We start from the raw sequence: 19,530 nt of genomic DNA, 5'->3' as shown, positions 1-19,530 counted from the left end.
TTCTATTTCATTGTAACAAAATACATAGGTTAAAGCTCCAACATTAATCTCAAATCACCCCAAAAATTATCACCTCGGTAACCTTTAAACCAATTATGCACTCAATCCAGAACACAAGCATGAGATCAGATAACCACCAAGTCAGACTATGGCTCAAAGCTAGTCATCATCCAAAATCGACCTCCCTCTGTAACATCGGCCTTCAACAAACCAAGCTGCCAATCTATTTCATCATCCAATTTGTCCCACATCGAAGATGTCGATAATAAATTTGGTGATCTGATACCTAGACCTCCTGATGGGTGAACATTGTGTTAGGGATATTTGATGGTCAAAAGGGTATAGTAATCTTTTCTCCTCTCAAAACCTTCAGCAGAAAATTAAGGATATCTTTGTTATTTGTGTTTAGATGTAAAACATTAATTAAGTCAAAATAAAAAAAATAAAAAATGAAAAAATTTTAAAAAAGATGCAAAATAAATAAAATTAGGCCCAACAAATTATTTGGCTATGGTAGATATGGAGAAATCTTTTCAAAAATCATGATGATTTACACATGGTGATTAGATCATTGTGTTTGATAAATACTTGATGATCTTATGTGATGGTAATTCTAAATCATTTAGAATAATCAGATCATTGCTTTTGAGAATGATATAATTTCCATTCACAAGGGTGGGAAAATTTTATTATGGAAGGGAAGTGATGTAAAATTAATAATAGTTATTATTATATATTCAATATGTGAATTAAAAATTTATTTTCTTTCTAAATTTAATTATTTATATTATATTTTTATATATTTTCAAATTAATATTCATTGTAATAAGTTTAAAAATAATTTATGTGCTTTCTTTTAATTTTTTAATGTTATATATATACTATAAATTTTTTTGTTTTTCTTTTGTTATGAATTTAATAAATTAATTTTATTTTTTAATTGAAATATTTTTTACATTATTTATATTATAAAAATTAGTTTACCTATCAATAAATATATTTCGTAATTTAAGAATTTAATTATATTTTATTATAAAATAAATAAAAATACTAATATTTTATAAATTATTGTCTTTAAATAATATTAAAATTATTAGTTTATATAATTATTATAATATACATAGTTTTTTTTTGTACTTTCAAACAAAATGATGTTTGATTTTTTTAATAATACAAAACATAGTGATTTTTAATTTCTAAGAGTTAATGATTATTAATCAAATAAAATGATTTTAAATTACAAGTGATAAGATCCCCTTAATAATAAGATCATGTGATGATCTTAAAAATTATTTAAAAAAAAAAAAACTATTGTCTTTATGTAGAAATGAAAAATAAATTGAGGGGAAAGAGAAATGTTACAATTAATTTATTTATGGGAAATGCTAATTGTTGCTTAATGATACTAATTAAAGTGATGCATAAGGAAAGAAATTTGCAATTAATGTATTGTCTCCTATTAAATTCTGTGAAAATAATGCATTAAATGTAAAATTTTTTTCTAAAATAATATTTTAACCAATCTTAACTACTAGTGCCTATAGTTGTGGGTTTAACCTGACCTTTGAAACCAAGTTAGACACCCAGTTGTTGGAGTAACAACTCGAGCAGGGTCGAGCAGGGTCATTTGAGTTTTGAATTTAATCTCAAACTCCACCGGTCCAAATTTCCGCGAACTCGAGCTTTATTATTTTTTCAAATTATGCTTGAATAAATAAGGGTTAAATATATATTTGACCCTTAGATTTTATAATTTTTGTCACATTAGTATCTAATTTTTTTTTATATTAGTACTTAAATATTCAAATTTATTATTATGTTAATACATGTGATTAATGTTGTTAGTCAACTTTATTGACGTAATATGGATATTCAATAAAATACTTACATGTATCAAAAAAGTTTAATCAATGTTACATAATCAATGTCACATCATATTTAAAAAAAAAATCAAAAAATTTTTTAAAAATTCAAAAATTTTCTAAAATTTTTTATTTTAAAATTCTCAAAAAATATTAAAAATTTTTAAAAAATTGTAAATTTTTTTAAAAATTTTAAAATTTCTAAAATTTCTAAATAATTTTAGAAACTTCAAAAAAATTTAAAAACTTAAAAAATTCTAAAAAATTTTTAAAAATAAAAAATTATTTTAATATTAAAAAAACTATTTTATATTCCAAAATTATTTTAAATTTTGTCCAAAATTTTAAAAAATTCTAAAAAATTCAAAACAATTCTAAAAAATTCTAAAATTTTTTTGAAAAAATATAACAAATTTTAAAATTTATAAAAAATAGAAATAAGAAATATTTTTGTATATTATAAAAATTATTACAATTTGAAAAAATGTTTAAATTCTGAAAATTTTTTAAAAAATCAAAAAAATTTAAAATTTATATAAATTAAATTTTCTTAAAGTTTGCAAAAATCATAAAAACTTTAAAAAATTAAAATAAGAAAAAATTAAAAACTTTTAAAATTTTAAAATTTTTTAAAAAATTAAATAATTTCAAAATTTTTAAACATTCTTTAAATTAAAAATCTAAAAAATAAAAAAATTTAAATATAAAATAAATCCAAAAAATTTTAAAATTCAAAAAATGTATAAAAAATTGAAATTGTAGGGTTAAAAACTATAAAAGAATTTTAGAATTATTTTAAAAATTTTTATTTATTTCAAAAAACTTTTGATTTTTTATTTTAGTTTTTATTTTGGTTTTTGTTAATTTTAACAAAATTTTAAATTTTATTAAAGTCATCAATTTTTGTTTGTTTATTCTTTTAAATTTTTTGATTTTTTTTAGAATTTGGAAATTTTTAATTTTCCCTTTTTTTTAGTTTTTTAAAAATTTGTAGAATTTTTAGAAATTTTTTAAGAATTTTTAAAATTTTTAAAATTTTTCAGAATTTTTTAAATTTTTTTAGAATTTTTTATTTTTTATTTTTTATTTTTTATTTTTAAATTTTTTAAATTTTTAAAATTTTTTTTAAAATTTTTAAAAGTTTTGGATTTTTTAAAATTTTTTCAGAATTTTTTAATTTTTTAAAGTTTTCTGAAATTATTTTAGAATTTTTAAAAATTGTTAAAAATTTTTTTAAAAATTTATAATTTTTTTAATTTTTTTAGATTGTTTTATAATTTTTTAAAAAATTTTACAATTTTTTCAATTTCCAAAAAATTTTGTTAAAATTATTTTAGAATTTTTAAAATTTTTAGAATTTCTTAAAAATTTTTAAAATTTTTTAGCTTTTTTTTTTTTTTCTAAATTTCTTGGATTTTTTGTAATTTTTTAGAAATTTTTTTATTTTTTTCTGAATTTTTTTTAAAGTTACTCGACATTGATGATATGGGATTGATTAAAATTTTTTTATCTATGTCAATATATTATTAAATATTCTTACTGCATTTATAAAGTTATCTAACATGTTAGAGGTAGATACTAACATGATAATAAATTTGAATGATCAAATACCAATATAACAGAAAAAATTTTTAAATATCAATGTAATAAAAATTATAAAATTTAAGAGTCAAATATGTATTTAACTCAATAAATAAATAAATAAAACTCAGCTTTGAGTGTTTTAATCGATTAATTCCGTTGATTAGGAGCATTAAAGGTGTCAACTGGTGAGCAATTGCGTGACTCATTATTGGCTAATTGACTTTGAAAAAAGTAAATTTTCATTATCATTGTGTATAATATTTCGGTTTTGCTGAACCAAACTCCTTTATATTATTGAAATTTCAACGAGTTTTGCTCAGCCTTTATTGTGGCTGCTTGACCATGGTATATGATTTTGAAATTTAGGCCTTTTTTTTTTTCGGGAAAACGAAACCGTCAAGAAGGTTGGCACATAGAAAATTCAATGTTGGCACTTGGAAACTCCATTCTGACCGTCATAGCATGATTTGCTTGATCGAAGACTGAGAATATTATATGAAGCAAGCCTAGACTACAAAATTTAGTATCATATTCATATCCATGGCCATGGGCATCGGGCTTTTTTCCGTCTCCCACTTTCTCTATACGCTTATGCTTCTGTCGCAGTTTCATCATCCATCGCAGGGCCAACAACAGTACCTAAACAACTCACAGCTCGACTGCAGTAACACTAATATTGCTATATCCAAAGGGTACTACTGTAACGGGATTCAGAAGTCCTGCGGGTCCTTTGTCACCTTCCGTTCCCGTCAACCTTATGACTCTCCTGAAAGCATCGCCTCTCTGCTAGGCTCCGACGCCTCGAATATTGCCTCCATCAATAACGTCTCTATCACCCACAAGTTCTCTCGTGAGGAGATTGTTATAGTTCCGATTACTTGCTCTTGTTGGGGCAGTTTGTACCAGTACGTCGCCCCTTACACGGTTAGAAAAGGCGACACATATTTCAAAATAGCCAATGATACTTACCAAGGCCTGACCACTTGCCAGGCTCTGGAAGGTCAAAATTATTTCGACAGTGAGAGTCTGGAGGTGGGTGCACAACTAACAATTCCCCTGCGATGTGCTTGTCCTAGCCAAAACCAGACAGCTAACCACGTGGCTTTTCTGCTGACTTATATCGTGAAATTCGGTGAGACCGCTTCATCAATTGGGGAACAATTTGGGGCAGATGCGCAAGCCATACTCGCGGCAAACAATGTGACAGCGGAAGCTATCTTTGCTTTTACGCCTTTGTTGATTCCAATGAAAAGCGAAACTTGCAGTAAAAATCCTGCAAGTTTGTTTTGTAGCTGTCCAAACGGCCAATATGCATATGAGTTGGAAGATGGTCGTCACTGTGCATCACAAGATAGAAACCATCAGGGTTTCCCACTGAAATTGGCAACCATTTTAGGTCAGTCTTTTTCTACGTTCTTCAAAACATTCCTATTTTACTTTTAAAACTGTGTTAAATGAGTAAAACAATTGAATTTATCAGCAACTTGAGCTGATTTAAGTCATCCATCCAACTGCAAGATTGAATAAGGCTTTCCTTTTCTTTCATCTTACTTCAGGTGTTGGTATTGGTTTGGGGTTTCTTTGTTTAACACTGTTTGGTTACAACATGTATTTGCGACTTGGAAAAAGAAAGGACAAAATCCGTAGAGAGAATTTCTTTAAGCAGAACGGGGGCTTGATGTTAAACCAAAGACTGTCAACTTTTGGGGGTGGAGAAAAATTAAAAATATTTGCTGCGGAGGAGCTACAAAAAGCGACTGACAACTTCAACAGGAGTCGGATTCTTGGGCAGGGAGGCTTTGGGACGGTTTACAAAGGAATGTTACATGATGGTAGAATCGTTGCTATTAAAAGGTCTAAAGCAATAGACAAGTCGCAGATCCAGCAGTTTATAAATGAAGTTGTCATTCTTTCCCAAATCAATCATCGGAGCATAGTCAAATTACTTGGTTGTTGTTTAGAGACTGAATTTCCTATAATAGTGTACGAGTTCATACCAAATGGCACACTTTTCGACCATATTCATCACAACTACGATAATGAATCCTCACTTTCATGGGAGAATCGTTTGAGAATTGCTTGTGAAGTTGCCGAAGCAGTAGCTTACATGCATTCTGCAGCTTCAATCCCCATCTTTCACCGTGATATTAAATCTTCCAACATTCTCCTAGACGCTAAATACAATGCCAAAGTGTCTGATTTCGGGACTTCAAGATCAATCCCCGATGAAAAAACTCACTTGACCACACTTGTTCAAGGAACATTTGGATATCTGGATCCAGAATACTTCCAGTCAAGCCACTTCACGGAGAAAAGCGATGTTTATAGCTTTGGCGTTGTGCTTATTGAGCTATTAACAGGGGAGAAACCAGTCTCTTTTACCCGAGCTGAGGAAGAAAGAAACCTCGTTGCATACTTCATTTCATCGACAAAACAGAACAAGTTGCTTCAGATTTTAGACAACCAAGTTGCTAAAGAAGCTACCAAGCAGGATATTTATGCTGTTGCACATCTTGCAATTAGATGCTTGAGATTGGATAGCAAGAAAAGGCCTACAATGAAGGAGGTATCAATGGCGCTAGAAGGATTGAGACAATCACATAAATGCCAAGAAATCCATGAACAAGCCCAATTAATATGTGATGAAGCATCAGAGCACACTGTTATTGAAATTGAAGAATCCATCTTCTCTCTAGATTTCGACTCTGCAGAGGTGTAATAACTTTTTTTTTTAAGGTAATCAGTGGCTGATATACCTAATTCTGGGGGTAAAAATGTTTTGCTTCAGACTCGGTACCTAATTTTATATACAATATTTTACATATTTGTGTAGCAATCTTGCATTTATTTTAGCCCAACATGGCCATGCTTTCTGGTTCACACCTCACTAAGCTAATGAAGCAAATATGCAGTTTCAACGTGCTTCATTTTCGCAGGCAGGCAGCTCATATCATACAACCTTGATTTGGAATTGAACGATATTTGTGCATTCCAGCGGAGGCGGTTGGTAATGTGAGCTTGAGGCCCCCAAAAATCTTTGAAACCCCCTTTAGCATGTTTATATTGTATATTAAATACATTTAAATTGGTCCTCTAAACTTAAAATGTTAATTTTATTATTTGTGTTTTATAATTTAATTTGATGCCTTATAATTTAAGAGATACTCAAATTACATTAATATTTATTCATTTATTATATCTAACACTTGTAAAATTTTAAAATCGAGTTGTCACAAAATTTAAATCATAATCAAATTAACTTAACAAAAATCAAATTAATTTTTCAACTTTCTCAACAATATTGAAATTTTCAACCAAATATCAAATGTGTTTTTCTTTTTTTTTTTTAAATAAAGAAAGGTCCAAGTTTAAGAAAAAAAATTTGTAAGCAAAGTTTAGGGGATTTAAAGAAAAAGAGATTTAGCTTCAATACAACCCTTATTCTCCAGATTTTTTTCACTTTTAATTTAACTTTAAATCTCTATCACACATGGTTATAATTCATTTTTAGAAAAAAAAAATCATGTTGAAACTACTTTACAAAGGGATAGAAAAATATCATAACTTTTAGTATCAAAATTTCATCTTCATTCATTTCTTTTTAAAGTATATTTAATTTTCTTATTTTGATAAAATGTTTAATGACTGCTTTATTTATACTTCTTTTTTTATTTCAATTTTAAATTACCAAAAGAAGTTTAAAAAATTCCTCTAATTAATTGAAAACCATATAATCAGTAATTTTACCATTAATTGTAAATTATGTTATTGTGAAAAGTATAATGCTGTTACAGTAATATTTTTGTTTTATAATTTTATGAGTTCATAATGTGTTTATTAGTGTATTGTTTATATATATATTATCAAATATACTATTATCAAACACAATGATAGTGAAATTTTTAGACTTTAGAAATGAGATTAGAAATATGATACATACAAAAAGAAAAAATAAATTTTAAGAAAATATAAGATAAAACATATTATATATTATTAGTTGACTCCCCAAAGATCCATCACTATCATTCTAGATGTTTAATTGAGTTCCTACTTTTTTTTTTTTAATTTTTATTTCGTATCCTATGTTTGCTTATCGAAGATTTTTCCATGGATTTAACAGATGAAAATACACATGAATGGCTGCAAAGAAAAAAAGAGTAGATGGTGTCGGGAGTACAAAACTATTGACAAGTAAAACGCAAGAACATAAATCAGAAAATGGCATCAGCTTTGAACAAGCCTGAACTGAAGTTATATAAATCAAAACAAAAATGAAAAACTATAATTTTTTTTCCTGCAGATTTCATTTGCTTATGAATTTACATGGCTGCTGCTATCAAGAGCCAGCAACATACTAAGAATTTACATTTGTCACCCTCAATCTTCTCCACCCCCCCCCAAAAAAAAAAAAAAAACAACGCAAGGCACATAGAAGGAAAAAATGAAAAATGAAACGGAAAACCTACCTGAGGGCAAAAATAGAAGAAATCCCAATCAAACCTCTCTAGTTGTCTCCTTTGTACCATTTCTGCTTCCCTCAACTCTCCATGAACAATGGAAAGCCGAATATAATTGATCAAATGAGATCCCAATAATTGGGATAGAAATCTTGAAAAGACTATTACATGTACATATAGTTGTTTCACTGTGTTAATGAGCCGAGTCCTCACTCCCAATACCAAAACTAGACTTGTCAATCATGCGAATATTGTATTGCTCATATACTTTTGCTCTATTATCTGCCCACCATTGTTCAGCTTGTTTCTCACTAAACCGCTTCCGACTGCATTCAAAGCTTCGGATCAATTAATTTCTCTTCAATATAACCGTTACTGAGTTCATCTCTAAGAGTCAATTATGATATAATATTTGGGTAATTACACCAATCAAAGGTGGTCTAAACAGACATGGCTACGTCAAGCACAAGAAGTACGCGTTTATGGGTGGGAGTGTTACAGTTTGAACTAAAATCATACACAAAATAGACTGAACATACTTCACCTCATTTAGTTCCCATGCACTTAGTGTAGGGACAAAAACACAGGTTACAAGCTTGTACTTAGAGATGCATTTAGGAGTAAAATTCAAAGCTTATAGTGATTTGGTTGTTCGTCAAAGCCAAGTATGGGCATCAGTTAATTTTCACAAGTTTAGACAATGCCAAACCCATGCTGACATCTGGCTAACTTGAGCAGTTTACCTACACTTTCTTAATTCCCATATTATTATCATCTTACTTGATTTTGCCTCACTACAAACACAAATGTCCTCTCCACCAAATCACTCTCAAGTCCCTTTTATTTGGGATTGCTCGTCTACACAATTTAGAATTGCCAGAAAGAGTAATGCATAACATACCTGAAGCGAACTCGCTTGAGATCCTTGGCACCTCCTGGTAGCGAGGTAAGTGTTATATACACACCAGGTTCATTTTGCTCAACCCACTCATTCTCATTTCGAGATTCACCTTCTTTTGTTCTGCCTCCACTTTTAGTTGCTGATTCAATATGGCCTTGTTTGTTATGGCCTGAACCACGATTACTGGCAGTGTTGGACCCATTAGAAAGTAATGGGCTGGTTGATATATTTGAAGCTGGTTCTTGGCAAACAATTTGACCATTCAATCTGCCAATTGAAACACTAGAGACATCATGGGGAGCAGGGCTGGAGCCAAACGAAGTAAATGCAGGCGATTTGATGTTCCATGCAGCCCCCACAGGCAGCCTTTCAGCCATATCCTTTAACTGTTCAGCATATCAAATATCATCTATATCAGTAGAAAGACATGATGAAAGACATGATGCAAGTATTGGAAGTCAAACTAACCACTTAACTAACTCTAGTAATACATGAAAAGAGTATCTAAACAATAAATATAATGCACTGATAACATTATATATCATAGATAATACTTTCATTACAAAAGCTTTTCATATGCAATTAAAAAAAATACATCTAGAATCTGTATGAGCAATAGTTTAGCATGATGCTTCCATATACTGTCCGGTGAAAAACTGTAATTCCAACTTCTTTAGAGGAACACGAAGAAGGGATTCTGTCAGACACTAAATATTCAAAGTTAATTTTGTATAATTTTTAGGGTAGAACCAACTATCTGAAAAGAAGGAAAAAAGAATCCATCAAAAGTGGAGTATAATCGAACTTGAGCATTCTCGTGGTTTTCTCACATGCTCAGTTTGTTAGTAAAGGTAAGCAAAGAGCTTCAGACATAAATAAGAACAAACTTGAGTATAAAAACTGGGAAAAATGACTTAATATAGCTAAGACAACAACAAAGGACAAAAATGTATAGTTCAAAGCTATGATTACTCAAACACATTGCAATGCACAGATGTAGGGATAAAGTTTCATTAAAATAGATATCATGGACCACAAACAAACATAAATCCATCTTACTTGGGCAGTAAGTGACTTGATGACTTCCTTTGCTGCTTTACATTTTGCAGTCTCCTCCTCTGCAGTTGATATTGCCTCCTTCAGCTCTTTGGTTGTTCTTTCTAGCTCAACTTCTTGAAGCTGTGCTTTTCGTGTAAGATTCTCCACCTGATAGATAAAGATTGGTAAGGCATAATGCATAAATACTAAATAACCTATCAAGCAAGTTAAAAGCTTTGCTAGACAAAGGAAGCAAGAGTAAATCTTCTAAACTGTAAAATATCCTGCTGAAATTAAAGCTTAGCATCTAAGTTAACATATTGTCTGAGAGAAATCTTAATGCTTTGAGATAGGAAGCCATATCTTGATCATTGTTTTGAAAGAACTCAGAATTAATTGCATTGCATTGAAGAAGCACCAGTTTTGATGCATTCATACACTCACTTAGGATAGAAATCTATAATGCATACTCATTTGTTATCTAGGCATCATGAATTAACAATAATATCCAATAAACATATCAGCCAGACCAAGGAAAAGAACAAGAGCAATGGGTCCTCAAGATTCTGACCACTCTCACAGTTGACACACAAAATAGGATGTATTCAAATTTTTGGTAAAGCTTCCTTCACCTTAGCTACAGACACATTAACGCGTAAAACAATGTAAGGCAATGCAATTTATTTAGGAATTATTTAGCAGTATTTTTGCAACTTTTCTTTTTGCTCAAACAAAAAAATGTCTGAATATAAAAGCAAAAAATGTATTTTGAAGAATTAAAAATAAAAATGTGAACTTGTTTGGACAGCAAAACTTATGATCTTAATTTCTTACTTTTATTCAGAACAATCATCCTACAATTGCTGCTGCATTTTAATCATTTGTCCATCTTTAATCAATGATGATTTTGCATTTTACCTTTTGCTTTTGCATTTTTGCAATCTTAGGAAGCAAGATTTAAATAGGAAAAGGCAGGAAGCAAGAACAACAATCAAAGGGAACCTTAGTTAAAATAATAAATAAATTTCCACAATGGTATTGAGGAGTATGAAAGACAAAATACCTGTGCTCTTAATCTAATAACCTCTTGACTAAGGCTATCATTCGTCCTCTTAGCATCACCAACAACTATTTTAGGGGAGGTGAGGCCTCCAAGTGTTGGGGTTGGGGTTGTTGAACGAGGAGGGCTAGGCCGTCTATATATTGGTGATGTTGCACGAGAAACGATTCTTGATCCAGGAACAGAAGCTGAGAAAATTTTCTTGGATGATCCAAATACTGGGTTAAAAGATTTAGAAATATTAAGTGTTCCCCATTGGGAGCCTCCATTTGGAACTGGTGAGACACGACTACTATTAAATTCTAGCTTCTTGTTTCTCTTTGATCGGCTTTCCCCTTGCTTTAACAACTCCATTGATGAAAATCTAGCAAGTTGAGCATGAGATCTGGAATTGAACTTATCATCTTTATCAACCAATTCACTAGTCCCATAATTTATGCTTCCTCTTCTAGTTACAGAAGATTGAGATGATGCATCAGTTTCAATGGCTTTCCTCAGTTTATTAAAACAATTGTCACAGACACGATAAGGTTTGTTGGGATTTGGAGCCATGGAAGCCTTAAGACACTTCTTACAGCTGCATGCATGACAAAAGACTAGTCCACAATTATAACAATTGTGACATTTTCTTTTGAAATTAAATGGAAGGCGACAACCAGAACACATTGACTGATCAATGCCTGAAACCCATTTATGGAGACAGATTGCTGCAGTGAAGTTTGTGCCACAAGCAATACTTTTGACTTGCTTGTCTTTCAAAGCTTCTATCAATGTTGGGGAGTTTCTATCATCAGCATCCCCATGACCTAATCGACCATTTGCTCCCTTCCCCCAAGTATAAACTTCAGTTTTGGAAGTTAAAACAGCAACATGATAAGCACCACAAGAAATCTCCTCAACAAAACTCTTAGAAAGCTTTCCTTCAACACGGGAAGGAACCTTTCCATCAGCTTGTGGATTTCCTAGTTGGCCATAAACAGGACTTCCCATAGTGTAGACATGCCCTGATGTTGTAAGGACAACTGTCAGACAGTGTCCACAGGCAACTTGACAAAAGTTTGGTTCAACAAGAGCAGCAACAAAAGTAGGAATAAGTTTTGCTTCCTTATCCCCATGCCCAAGTCGACCTTTATCCCCATCTCCCCACGTAAATAGCTTTCCTGAGGAGCAGTTGCTAGAACTTGAACTTCCAACCATGACTTCAACAACTGCAGCAGTATGCCACACTCCACAAGCTGCTCGCACAGTGCGGAGCCCCTTTAGGGATTCCACTTCCCTTGGTATTGAGATACTATTCCGATCTCCATGACCCAAAACACCAAATGTGCCATCACCAAAGGTAAACAATTGACCTGCAGAGGTTACTACAGCTGTATGCCAGGGGCCACAAGAGATTGACGAGACATGAATGCCCTCCAAGGGCCCATTCACTCGTTTTGGCACCCAATGACTTACTTCATTTCCATGACCAAGAAGACCAAAATTATAAGTGCCATCACCCCATGTGTACAAATCACCAGAAAGTGATACAGCACAAGTATGACACTCACCACATGCTACAAGCTCAATGTTAGTATTACTAAGGGCATCAATAAGCTTTGGATGCAAAACGTCAGAGTCTACACCATGCCCAAGGCGGCCTCCAGATTCCTCTCCCCAGGAGAAAACCTCCCCCTGCTTGGTTACCAAGGCAGCATGTCGACCACCACAGGCAATGTTCTGGACGTCAAGTACAACTGCAGATTCTAAAGCTTTTGGCAGTAAAGAATCCATTTTGATATCACAACCGCCAACTTTATGAAGTCCACCACCCAAAACACCATCCCCAGTGCCTTCACCCCAAAGGAAAACATCACCCAAGGCATCACCATCATCGTGACCAGACCCTTGGCTTGATGAACTAACTGCACTTGAAAGACTAACCCTAAAAGCATCCATTGCCATTGTGTTCATGTGGCCACGTACACTATCTGATCCTCCCGAAGACAAAGAATGAACTGAACCACTAGCAGAATCTGGAGGAAAGAAACCCTTGGGAGGAACAGCATATAATATTACATCTGAAAACACCTTATCCAGACCATTCTTTGGAGGACTTTCATACGGACTATGGAGGCGAAGGTGATCTCCACCATCCTGAATTAAAGTACAAAATGCATCTTAAATTCACAATCTTGTAGTGTAGAAGGCATATTTTGTAGATAAAATATAACCATACCTTCTGCAAGCTATCATTACTACCAAATGGCGAATTCAAAGGTGAACTTCGTGTGTATGTTCTAGGACTATTTGCTTCCGAAGGAATACCTTCACTTCTTGATTCTGTTCTACATTTTCTTTGGTGGCTACGAGGGATTAATGTTTTTAAACCACTAAACCAGACTTCAGCTTCGTCTTTATCCTTGCAGATCTAGTAAATAATTTTATTAAGAAAATAAAAAAAAACTTTGAGCTGCCTGTATATGGCACAGTAGAGGAGGTATGCAACAGTAATCAGATAAATGAGAAGCCATGGTTACAAAGAAGTATATTCTTACCAAATCCAGCGATCTGTCATTATATATAAGTGAAAATGACTGATACTCTTTCTCAGGCCGAGGATATCTTTGAAAAATAGGCTGGAAAACAATATAGGCCATTTTTTATCACAACTAGCAGAAAAATAAAAAGATTTTTTGAATATAAAGTCATCATAGTGTCACCAAGACAAGACATGTATGATGGAGACTAGACTACCACAAAAAAATTTAACAGAAGCCAATAGAGCCACAAAAATACACAGAAGAGACCATAAAAACACATGACCACTATAACACCACAATTTCAAGGTTGGAATTGTCCTATTTCTGCTATGCTAATCCAAGTGCAGAAGCGACATGGTTGATGGACAATGCAACAATCAAACAGAAAACTGGAAGAAGGAAAAAAACAACGAACATGCACATCCACATCATAATAGTTTTAAGTTAAGGGTCATTGTAATGCTGCTATAGTGATCCAAGTGTAGTTGTAATGAAATGAACAAGCAAAAAATTGGATTGAAAAGAATAAACTTATATTAATCAACTCAAATTGCAACTTAGCCAAAACTAGAGAACAAGGATTAATCTTGTGTACAGTGACAAAAACCTCCGCTAACCAAAACACAAGTACATTTGAGTTGCGCCTGTAAAAAGACACCCCCCCCCCCCCAGCTTAAGTAAACTAGTGGCTGCCTCCCAGGATCCCACTACAGCTAAACTACAGGTTAGTTTTACCTTAGTATAGAAGACTAAAATTTCATATCAGCTTAAATACAGTTTAAACAATTGCGGTTCAAGTTTTGTTAAGGAAATAAATGACTGTATAAAATAAGAATGATGAAGGGTAAAACTAATTTGACAGGCTTAGTAGTGCCATAGACGAGATAAAGAATATAATTAAAAATATCTGACAAAGCAAACCTTTCTTTATGTTTTCATCACATGTTACAGGAAGGTAATCAACTCTCTAAATTTTGTCAATATCATGGCAAAGCAGGCATAGAAAATACACCATCTCTACAGAAAACCACTTACAGTGCGCTGCCCAGATATGATTCTAGACACAAGACTCAGTTTAAGATGTTTCTCCTCTTTCCCCGAGAACCATATTAAAACAGACTCATCCTGAAAGCAGAATAACAATCAACAATTTAGGACTTTTAGTAGGAAAATGTAATTCAATATCAGCAGCACAAGGATAAACTGAAACAAGTTGCCATAAGTTTTTTTTTTTAACCTTATGTTACACCAATAAGTACACTTTTTAAATCACTCAGCTTACATGTTAAATCAATTTATGGTTTCTATTCTTCAGTAAGACATAGAGGACATTGATTTCTTTCTCCATCCATTGAATATGCTTTTGTCCATGTCAAATTGCTCAAAAAGTTAAATATGAGGAAAGCAAGTAAACAGAAGCATAATTAAGCAATACAAATAAAAATATGTCAATAGAAGATAGTTAATTACCCGCAATTTAGACATGATTTATTCAATGCTCCTTTTAGCTCATTCAGCATAAATGTCAACGAGTGGAGATAGAGCACTGGAATTTTGCTTTCTCCATCTTTTAGTACATTATTCCCTTTGAAAACCATTCCAGCATATGAATTTTGAACTTAAAAAACACACATGCTTCTCAAAGTATTTCCAATCCAAATTATGATATTTTGGGTATTTGTAGACCAAGATTTTCATCAAAGGGTGCACATTCTCTTGACAAGGTACATGGTCATTGATGTACATAGACAGGTAAGTGATGACATCTCTAACTTTAATTTTCTATTAATATCTACACAGAAGGGTTTTCCAGTGTCCAATGGAGGAACCACTACTATCATGTAACAAATCAAGAACAAGAAATGATAAGTTGTGATGGCAAATGGACTATGCTCTCATCAAACCCACTTGAGCAAGAGTAATGAAGGCATAGTGGTAGCAGAAAATAGTTATAAACTAATGTGATGTGTTATCATGCAGAATAGGTTAATTCCTATTTGAGTATAGTTAATTTGTATTTCCCAAGTTGGCAGTTATAAATAAGAATAATCTTCTTACCAGCAGTTTTGAACCTGATTTCTCTATATCTAATACAGGTATTTGAGCAAGAGTGCCAGAGACAATGGACCAAATGGTTGTAAACAGAGTAAAGGGTTCTCATGTAGAATAAGGATCATTTCTATTCAAACATAATTAGTTTAGACTTCTCATGTTGTCACTATGAAGTAGTCTTATCATCAGCAGCCCTGAACCTGACTTTCCTCTATATACTAGTCATTCTATAACTCATAACCTACAATGGCTAAAAGTAAAAACTACTTTACACATATTTCTTCTTGGCTTGAACATCATGTGTAAATCATTAGTCACATCTTCAATACAGGCTGATTGAAAATGAAAAAAAGTATGCTATAGAATAGATACACACTGTAAAAGAAACATGTTAAAAAGTTTGAACATGTGACTTGAAAATAGGGAAAACTTACATTCGAAAGGCGGAAGGGGCAAAATTTTGGCTTCCCTCTTCTTCCATACTTCAGCAGGTAAGCCCCTTTCTTCAGAGCAGTAATGGCCTGTTGTAAAGCGTACCAATAACCTAACTTAGGAATATTTAGGACATTTGCAGGTAGGAAACATAATTATCGCTCCAAGATCAACGTTGAGTTTTCGGTTCATACAATTAAGTTCTTTTTGCACATTCATCTGTAGTTGTATTTTTATTTGGTTTATTAATTCTTTCTTGATTTGCTTCATTATTGTAAGTGAATTTCTCGATCATTTTTTTGGTTGATTCAAGAAAAAGTTGTGGATTGGGTATAAATTAAACGAAAAATATCCAATGGATGATCAAATTATTCAGAAAAATATCCACTCAAATAGAAGGACAAAAATAACTATGAAAAGAATCTTTGGAGATTTCAGAAAAGGAAAAGGCTGTAATACTAAACGAAAAACAATCAGTGCATAATGGGAACCACTGACAAGACTCTAAGAAAGAGCAGAGGCAATTCCTTTGACCAAAGCCAAATTCAAATTACCTCCCACCTTGACTTAAAGCACCACTATACTAACACTTAGCATCTAAGCAATCTATTTTCCAACTTATATTGAACTAGGCATACATACATTTACAGATTATCTCTAGCCTACCATTCACAGAGCTTAGATCAGGAACTCCAAGTATCCAGAAGCAAATGAAGAACTCTCATGAAGTAAGGTTTGTCGATATAGATGTGCCATAGAACATATGACAGTACCCATTTATTGATATATGGTGAGAAATGAAATTACTTAGCATTGAATTATTAGTTAAATTTCAACCACCCAAGAGTAAGAAGTAATCTGCTGAAGTATTTGAATTAATCATAGTAGAAAAAATTATTTCTGGTCTGCCACACACTCTTTAATCTGCAGTAGCACATGTGGTATTTGAGATTGACAGATTATAATTATCATTGACTTGATAAAATCGAGACCATGTCATGAGTTGCTAGCATATCTTAAATGCAACTGCATGTAACAATAAATGTCATACATAGCACCATTAAAGGGTTAAGTATTTATGAATGGTGAAACAGAAAACACTAATTAGCCAAGAAGTATCATTACTCAAGTTGCATATCTATGTTTTAGATTTGAGTGCAGCAGCAAAATGAAGGTAAAGTAGCAGCATCATAAAATGCCTACAAATTTCACCAGCCCTAGAGCATTTTGTTATTTCCATTAATTTGTCACAAGAGTGGTTTTAACTACTCAGGTGACTCAAATAGCAAATTCCAAGATCATTGAATCAATATAATACTAAGGCTCCATTTGGTAACAATGAAAATGGTTTTTGGAAAATATTTTTCATGTTTTCTTGTGTTTGGAAGGAACAAAATGACTTGGTCAACTGAAAACAATTTTGGGTAAACGAAAAAACTATGGGAGAAAAGCGGAAATTGTCTTTCATTCCTTTTGGGCGGAAGACAATTTTTGTGAAAAAATTTCTTCATTCTTGCTTCCATCTCCCTAAGAAAACCCATGAAAAGTTCCAAATCTTTACCCTTTCTCCTCTAATTCTTTCACCTTCCTTCAATTCCATTTTTTTCACAATCACCATAAAACCCACAGATCTCTCATAATTTTTCATCTTTCATTTTGTTCTTCAATTTCCCATAGAACCCACAAATTTCCCACCATCTTCAATCCTCCTTCACATCATCCATTTTCTTCCGTCTTCATCATCATTTTTCATCATCAACTACCATATGTAATGATGTAAGCAATTTTTTTTTCTTTCTGCACTTCTTCAAGTTAGGAAAGGAACCCAGAATTTGTCTCCAAAACTTAGAATTTTATTTGAAGCTAGATGAAAATCCTTTAGCCAAGACTTACCCACGCTTGTCTTTAGTCAAATATTTGTTTCCGATTACTTCCAAATTTAAAGATTTTGGTTGGGTTTTTATCAACATGAAATGGGTATCAATAATTGTTATGATTTTGTATGAGTTTTGGTTTGAATTTTTAACATTATGGATGGGTTTGAGTTTTGATTTGATGAACTTGTATGAGTATTATAAATATTGATGAATTTGTTTTTGTTAAAATTATGAAATTTTTTTATGAAAGACATTGATGAATGTTGACAGAAAATATTTTCCATTATTGTCATTCAAACATAGAAAAATATTTTCCTTTGGAGTCTCCAAACAATTGAAAATATCATGTTTTCCAAGAAACATTTTTCATGGAAAATATTTTATTTCTGGAAGCTATTTTCAACTTATCAAACGGAGCCTAAGATCAGCTGGTTTTCCCTCTTTACTCACATTTCAAAGTCCAACAAGTTACAGTTAAAATAAGCTGACCAATATTGCTAACAAGGCATCGCCCTTCTGAAGCTACAATTAGCATGCCACTGTTGTTTCTACTTGCCCCTACAACAAAGCATAATCTACTCATACACATCATTAAAACTCTCAATTGCCCCCTTAAAAACATCCCCAAATAAAAGGCATTGAATCAGCAATATCAAACAATAATTAGAAGAAAAACTCAAAAAATTCAATCCACCAGACAAAGAAATCAAATTCAGTAATTAAAGTACAAAGAAAATCAAGAAAAGGAAAACACCTGCTCGATGTCTCTTTCCATGGGGCCAGTTCTGCTAAGATCGGAAGCCATCCTTTCCGTTCTTGACATAACCAAAACTACACTTCAGTAGAGCAAAAAAGACCCCCAACAAGTTAAGGGATCCAAAAGAAAAATAAACCCACTTAAGAAATGTTTAGAATAGTCATCCATTTTCAAAACCAAACCCTTCCATCCAAATAACCCTTTACTTTTCCCTCCTCTCCATAGCTGCACCCTAACTTTAACCTCTCAAATTCCACCCAATCTCCGAAGATTTTGGATTCTACCATCACAAGAATCGTAATCAAATAAAGCTTTCTGTCGTGAAAGTAGCCAAAAACAAGTGAGAGCAAAAGAATTAGTTGAGAATGAGGTGGGAACTGAAGGCAGAGAGGTGTTTGGGACGAGAGAAAATCTGAGAGGAAAGTGAAAGGAAAAAAAAATTGGTATAGCGTTGGAACAATGTAATACATGACCTGATTAGGAGTTGCATAAGATAGACAAGGGAGGGAATAAAGAAATGATAGAGGAAAAAGGAGAATAAGGTGAAAGTAAAAGACAAAGGGGATAAATGCAAAATACCCACAAATGTTTTTAATCTGAATTTCATAATTAGATACTTGCTTTCTTTGTTTTGCTTTGCAGTAATTTTTTTTTATTTTTTATTTTTTTTCTGTTTGGTGGCTAAGAAAGTTGTAAAACGAGAGAAGGAAAGACAGTGAAATGATGTTACTGAAACTGTAAGTGGTAAAATCTTAGTCAAACTTATTGAAATATCTTTGACTCAATTGAGTTGAGTTTCTTTATTTCCTTTTTATATTTTTGCTTTCTAGAACTAGTTTTCAATTATTAACAACAAAATTAATGATTGGCCAAAAAAAAAACAACAAAATTAAAATTTCACGTTGTTTTTAGCAAAAATTCACTTCTTATTATAAAATAAAAATCAAAATTTTTTTATGTAAGTTCAAAGTCAGCCGATCTCTCTCTT

At 32.2% G+C, this 19,530-nt stretch overlaps 2 protein-coding genes across 2 annotated transcripts; one reads left to right on the top strand and one right to left on the bottom strand.

The window, feature by feature from the left end:
• The first annotated feature begins 3,820 nt into the window (after positions 1-3,820).
• Positions 3,821-6,268, top strand: LOC111301187 (wall-associated receptor kinase-like 2). The gene is made up of 2 exons (XM_022896675.2): positions 3,821-4,842; positions 5,003-6,268. Exons 1-2 carry the CDS (start codon positions 3,987-3,989, stop codon positions 6,163-6,165), a joined length of 2,019 nt encoding a protein of 672 aa, XP_022752410.2. The 5' UTR covers positions 3,821-3,986; the 3' UTR covers positions 6,166-6,268.
• A 1,452-nt stretch (positions 6,269-7,720) lies between these two features.
• LOC111301184 (PH, RCC1 and FYVE domains-containing protein 1-like) lies at positions 7,721-19,032 on the bottom strand. The gene is made up of 9 exons (XM_022896668.2): positions 18,540-19,032; positions 15,911-15,997; positions 14,460-14,549; positions 13,440-13,520; positions 13,121-13,312; positions 10,906-13,038; positions 9,864-10,010; positions 8,805-9,190; positions 7,721-8,229 (listed from the first exon to the last, which is right to left on the bottom strand). The coding sequence occupies exons 1-9, from the start codon at positions 18,606-18,608 to the stop codon at positions 8,097-8,099; spliced, it is 3,318 nt and encodes a 1,105-aa protein (XP_022752403.2). The 5' UTR covers positions 18,609-19,032; the 3' UTR covers positions 7,721-8,096.
• Between the last annotated feature and the right edge of the window lie 498 nt (positions 19,033-19,530).

Source organism: Durio zibethinus, chromosome 15 (genome assembly GCF_047325235.1).
Source record: "Durio zibethinus cultivar Kanyao isolate XHJ-2024 chromosome 15, ASM4732523v1, whole genome shotgun sequence".
NCBI lineage: Eukaryota > Viridiplantae > Streptophyta > Magnoliopsida > Malvales > Malvaceae > Durio > Durio zibethinus.
Note: the sequence above shows the minus strand (reverse complement) of the source record. Positions and strands in the feature narration are given on the sequence as shown.

Bases quoted from the DNA above. Each gene is read 5' to 3' on its own strand.
- LOC111301184 (XM_022896668.2), bottom strand. From the start codon at position 18,608: ATGTCAAGAACGGAAAGGATGGCTTCCGATCTTAGCAGAACTGGCCCC. The intron at 15,998-18,539 runs GTGTTTTCCTTT...GCTTTACAACAG, and splicing joins TGGAAAGAGACATCGAGCAG to GCCATTACTGCTCTGAAGAA. The intron at 13,313-13,439 runs GTAAGAATATAC...ATTATTTACTAG, and splicing joins ATGACAGATCGCTGGATTTG to ATCTGCAAGGATAAAGACGA.
- LOC111301187 (XM_022896675.2), top strand. From the start codon at position 3,987: ATGGCCATGGGCATCGGGCTTTTTTCCGTCTCCCACTTTCTCTATACG. The intron at 4,843-5,002 runs GTCAGTCTTTTT...ATCTTACTTCAG, and splicing joins GAAATTGGCAACCATTTTAG to GTGTTGGTATTGGTTTGGGG.